At 52.3% G+C, this 5,726-nt stretch overlaps 1 protein-coding gene across 1 annotated transcript in view; it reads right to left on the bottom strand.

The window, feature by feature from the left end:
- Positions 1 to 5,726, bottom strand: part of SH3RF2 (SH3 domain containing ring finger 2) — a gene marked incomplete at its 3' end in the record, with an annotated part of 30,288 nt that overhangs the window by 1,999 nt on the left and 22,563 nt on the right. Inside the window, exons 4-6 of the mRNA XM_010164658.1 lie at positions 4,681 to 4,775; positions 2,437 to 2,607; positions 314 to 534 (exon numbers count right to left, since the gene is read on the bottom strand). Of these exons, the coding sequence (XP_010162960.1) occupies positions 314 to 534; positions 2,437 to 2,607; positions 4,681 to 4,775 (487 nt within the window). The remainder of the gene's footprint in view (positions 1 to 313; positions 535 to 2,436; positions 2,608 to 4,680; positions 4,776 to 5,726) is intronic.

Raw genomic sequence — 5,726 nt, 5'->3', positions numbered from 1 at the left:
CCCAGGGGCTGGTTGCCCAAGGGCCCGCAGCAGCCACCTGTGTGTCCACAAACCCGGCGTGTCCGTGGGGACACCTGCGTCCCCCCAGCTCACCCGTGGGCGAGAGCAGATGCTGCGGGTGCCCAGGGAAGGGCCGGTCTCTGCTCACGTCATGCTCAGAGCCCAGCGCCGGTGGGGACCCCTCGGGAGAGCGGCCGCTCTCCTGGACACGCTCCCTCCTCTTTCACGGCTCCACTGCTGATCGCAGGCAGCCAGTGTGGGTTGGGGGGACGCGTCTGGCTTCCCCCTCCCAGAGACCCCCCAAAGCACTTACTCTTCCTGGTGCTGCCGCGTCCGCGCCGCAGCGATGCCTGTCCCACCGCGGCCGCGCTCCTCCCGGGCGAGGGGACGGGCACGGGCAGCAGTGCTGGTTTCAAGGCTCTGCTTTGTCTCGGGCCGTTTTCTGAGATGCTCCCTTGAGAGGAGAGTGAGGAGGTCGAGAGCGTCCATGAGGCATACAGGGAAGGCATCTTTGAGTCGGAGAGATTAGCTTTCCTGTTTGAAATGGAAAAGAAAATGATCTGAGACTAGACTTGTGGTTTGGTAAGGAGAGCAGGAGCTTGCCCAGAAGGGAGCTCCATGGTTCGAATGCACCCGCACTGCTCCCAGGTCAGGGCTTTGGTGGGAAACGCTATGGATGATACAGTGAGTTCAGGTTTCTCATTCCATTCTAACAAGGGCTTTCATCTTCCTGCACCTGCTTTGTAAGAAATGATTCCCAAGCAGGGTTAGGATTTGTTCCAGTAACCCCATGGCATTTCAGAAGGGATCTCCGGGCTTTGTGCTCCTGTCCCCTGGTTCCAGCTTCCTCTCTGCCGTTTGGGCATCTCTCCAGTGCTCAGCACCTGCCTCAAATTATCCTCCTCCCTGCCTTCCCTAGAGAGGTCATCATCGTGCCTTCACTGAATTGCCAAAAAACCTGTCAACCTTTCCTGCTGGCTCACTGGCCACGTACCGCTCCAAATTCCTTCAGAGAGTGGCCCATGATGAAGTCCCTTTGCTAACTCCTCATCAGGTGAAGAAAAAAACCATTCCTCTGATTCTTCTCTACCTTTTTGGGGAGTGGAGGAATGATTTATGGTTTAATAACTGAGCAGTGATTCATCAAATAACTCGGGCATCAATTTATTATGAAGAAATTTCCTAAGGAGGAAAGAATAGCAGCTCTGAAGCCAGCGCTGAGGGTTGAGGCGCTTTATGAGGCTGTTTAGGGTGACTGGGCTGTGCTCCCCATGGTTTGTTTGCTCTGTTTATCGGTGAGGTGGGGCTGTGGTGTTCTTGGAGGTGGTGATATGGTGAAGAAATGAGCTGGAGGGACGAAGCCTGATCCCCAGCGCTCCTGAGTGCAGGGAGGGTGTGGGGAACAACGCTGGGATAAAGCAGCACTGGGACCTCTGGGCAGAATGAAATACAAGCAGGAAAGAGAAGCAAGAAGAGAAGAACCAGAGGGTCTGGGAGCACACGGTGACTGTTTGACATGGGGCTCGGGGGCTTCCCAGGAGGCAGAGGCTGTGGGGCCCCGGGTCATCCCTCGGTGAGGTCCCAGACCCCTGTGCCATAGCACGGGCAGGCGTGCTGGGAGGTGATCCTCGTGTCCCGACATGGAAACCCTGCTCCAAATAATGAAATCACAGTCCTGGGAGCCGTGTCCTCACTCATCCCTGTTTTCTATCTGCGGAAGCAGAGCAGGACGCTCCTAAGCTGTTCTTTGTTTCTCTGCCCAATTGAATGTATCTCAGGGGAACTCAGGGCCCAGGCAATTATTTTTCTATCCTAAATTGTATATTTTAATTATTGCTCTTTCTAAGGCATGTTTGTTTAGTTAGATCAATGGTGTCCAGTGCTTAAATGTGTGCTCTGACGGTATTTGGAGTAATCCAAAAGGAAAAAAGGTGAGTTTGAGTGTGGTCACACTGCTGTGTGTCCAGGCTCTCACACTAACTCATCAAAATGTGCTGGTTGTGTCACTTACAGGTCTCTGCCAAAGCTCCTGGGCTGAATTAAACAGTCCTGGGAGAAGCTGCTGCTGTCTGTGCTGACATCCCCGGTTTAAAACAATTGGACAAAGGCTGATGCTGTGCTGCTCCCTCCTCCGGACCGTGTGTCCCCTCCCCGGGGAAGGCTGCCCGACCCTGGGCTCCCTGGCTTCTCGGTGCTGCTGCACCTGGCTGCTGGGGGGAGATGCGATTCCCACGCGTGTGAGCAGCGCAGTCGGTACAGGGAGAAATCAGAGTGGGAGCTGCTGCCCGTCATCCCGCCCGGGTGAGGAATCCCCGGCCCCTGTCAGCGCTGCAGGAATCCCTCGCAGGGGCTTCTCTGCAGGAACAAGACCCCAAATCCTGCCTGTTACCCGCTCCCCTCTCTGCATGTTTCTGTTTCATGTAAGAAAAACCAGACCTGAAGAGGGGAGCGATGTAGTTGCTGGGGAAGATCCCCACTCTCCCCGTGACGAGGGACATGCCCCGCAGCCAGCCGTCGTGGTCCTTCCCAAAGACACGGACCCCTTCTCCCTTCTGCAGCTCCAGCTCGTCAGGTCCATGAGCCACGTAGGAATGGAGAGCCACGCACCTAGGGGGAGAGGGGGTGAGAAAAGGCAGCCTGCAGAGCGGGAACTGCCCCGTGCAGCACAGCTGGAGCACGTCCCGGAGCTCCTGGGTTTATCTGGGCTGGAGAACTGGTGCTGCTGGCTTTGGGTGAGCAGTGGCTCTTTGCCTGAAGCCTCTTCAACCAGCACTTGCATCAAATATTTGGGTGCTGCCGTTATTGTGGAGACAACTCGCAGGGAAGAAACTGCCTGTACCTTCAGGCCAAAGGGGATATGAATAAAAGAAGAGTCAACGGGGATGGAGAACAAAGCAGATCCCATCAATGGTTCCTGTCCCAGAAGTGCCAGCCAAGCCAGCCACGGGCGACAAGCGTTAGGGAGGAGGAAGCTGCTGTTCTGCACCTCCCACAGCCAGTGCTCCACCGAAACGACTGATGAAGGGCTAATGTCTACCTGTCCTAAGGCAAAGCAGCGCAAAAGCGTGCAGGTAGGATGCTCTGTCCCAGCGATAGCATCAGGAGCACATTCTGCCTTTGAAGTTCGTGGTGAGCCAGAGGCCCTGCAGCTGCTTGCCCTGAGCATCATCTGGAGGGATGGGAGGGCAGGAGCAGCCCTGCTCGTACAGCATCGCTCCTGTCAACCCATCTCCTCCTGTCCTTCTCCTCCTGCTGCCGCACCCTGCAGAGATTCAGTCCCTGCCACTGGGGCTTTTGAAAGTAAAGTGGGCGAAGCAGGAGGCATGAGGCTCTGCTCCAGGCTAGCGAGGAAACCACACTAGAAATTAATTTGAGATCTCCTCTAGACCTCTCTGTCATCATTCTGGGGCTACAACTAAGGTGATGGAGCTTTGTTCTCCACAGTGAACCACGTGTGACCACACAGCACAACAGAAGCAAAAGAAAATGGCTTTTTTTCCAAAACTTTCCAGTATTTTTCTTCAAAGAACTTTAATTTGTCCCCAGTGTAACACATTTAATTGCATTGTTGTTGTTTTTTTTTTTTAAAGGGAATGTGATGTGTTTCCAAATATAATGAGTTACAGACCAATACAGCCATTATCAGATGCTATTTAAAAAACAGAAACAACAGGTGAGTTGTCTAGATACTCAAGGACTGCCCTGCGATTTTTAAAAAGGTTTCTCTCTCCCTGTTGTTCAGAACAACCACTTGAAAGTTTGCCTTGAATCGCCTGTTTTCTAAAGTGTCTTTTCCTTCTGTTCCTGGCACAGAGCAGGCGGGGTTCAGTGTAGGGGTGTCCCAGTTCTGTGGTGGTTTAGCACCTTACACAGGACTCATCTTGAAGGGCAGGATGTGCAGATACTGGTTTGATATTTTAGGGTTGAAAAAGGAGCTGGGCAAAACAGGCAGCTGACTGAACATTTCAATACAATCCTCATCTGCAAATTATTTTAAGGTCTTGGGAGTTTTCTTGTGCTTATGATGGAGCGTGTGCAGCAGTCTGGGGCGACCTGTGCTAACGCCAGCATGGTGAGCGCAGTGCAGGCTCACAGCCACTGCTCGGCTGTACCGGTGCTCCCGCAGGTCTGGATCCGTGCTGTGCAGGTGCTAATTATCATGTAGACAGCTTGTTGCTGTTTTGGTGTTATTAGGGAGCTTGCTACAGTGGCAGGCTGGTGGATCTGAACTAGAGGAAAACAAATCATCACACTAGATTATCTGCAAATTTTAACTCTGGGAAAGTTTTAAAAGATTGGATCATTCGAAACACCAGTGACTGTCGCCGTCTTGCTTAAAATAAATAACTAGAGGCACTTAGGGAGTAATTAGTTTCTTGATGTTTAAAAAAACTGCAATGTACTCTTGACAAATAGGCAGAACTATCTCTAAATGCTGCAGTAAGGTAGTAAGGTGCAAGGACAGTTCACCTGCTGGGAATATAATAATTCAGCTGTCATACTAAGTCTCGGTGACCCCCTGCTTAGACCAGCCAGGTACATTCCTACGTGGATCCGCAGAGCCAAGCACGCGAGGTCTCTGCTCTGGTCTGCCTTCACCTCCCTCCTTTGGCTGGATGAGCCTCAGGTGCAGGTAGAGGAAATGACCCGACCCCCAGTGTATTTCGGGCCCTTACGTACATGTAGGTCGATAAGTGGTGCTGCAGATGGGGAAGAGTGACAATGGCTGCCGAGTGCCCCAGCGATCCCGGCGCAGCGTAGTAAGATGCACTGACCTACAGGGAGAAGGAAACAAAGAGTTCATCTGAATGTAGGCTTAATTTAGCCACTGGAATAGCAGCTAAAAACATTTGACAGGGTTTACCCACCCTTCAAAATAAAAAAACCAACCCCCAAACCAAATGCAAAGACGTTTCAGGAGAAATGAGTTTGGAGCATTTGACAATAAAAGGAGCAGGCAGTAAGAGGAAGACTCATGGTCCTTCCACTTCAACACTGAGACACTTTCCAGGGTACAGCTCACTTGGGCTGAGGGTGCTTGTCCAGTCCTGTAAATGAGGAGCTGGCTGGGACAGCTGACCTGGGCTGTGAGGAGGAGCTCAGCACTGTGATGAAACAGGATAAACTTAACCCCAGCTGTGACTTCCGAGGGTTAAGTTTGCGCCCTAAACCTCTAATTCTTGCTAATCCCTTGTATATGAGAAACATCCTTGGCCTCTCTCCTTGCACTCAGCGGTTTCTCACCCCTTTTTGCTTGGCTCTGAACGAGGCAAGTCCCTTTGGTTCTGTCATGGTCTCTGCTGCAGGAAGAAAGAGGAGTTTGGGAAAACAGCATTTCAAGCCCAGACTTTGCTAAGCAGGAGGAGCCCGTCGTGTCTGCCAGGTGAGGACAGGTGTAGTCATTGCTGTTTTGCTTGTTATTTATTTAGCTCCAGCTGGGAGTATTGGCATTGCCTAAACCCTAAATAACACCATCCTTGCCCCAGTGATGTTTTAATAACTGTTATTAAAACTGTTTGCCATGTCTGTGGTGTCCCAGGGAACTCTGCAGACCCATGTGTGTGCTCAGTGTTCTGGGGAAGGGGAGAGCTGTGAGAGTCACTGACCCCACTGCTCTGTGCCAGCCGGGCACGCTCCTCCTCACCCGTTTCATTTCTACCCATGGACTTTGCTTTCCAGCCTGTCCCTGCACTGGCAGTTCTGTTCCCTGGGGCCGGGAGGTGGCG

Source organism: Antrostomus carolinensis, unplaced genomic scaffold (assembly GCF_000700745.2).
Source record: "Antrostomus carolinensis isolate BGI_N321 unplaced genomic scaffold, ASM70074v2 scaffold28783, whole genome shotgun sequence".
In the NCBI taxonomy this organism is placed as follows: domain Eukaryota; kingdom Metazoa; phylum Chordata; class Aves; order Caprimulgiformes; family Caprimulgidae; genus Antrostomus; species Antrostomus carolinensis.
The sequence above is the reverse complement of the archived record's forward strand: the minus strand, read 5'-3'. Positions and strand labels throughout refer to the sequence as shown.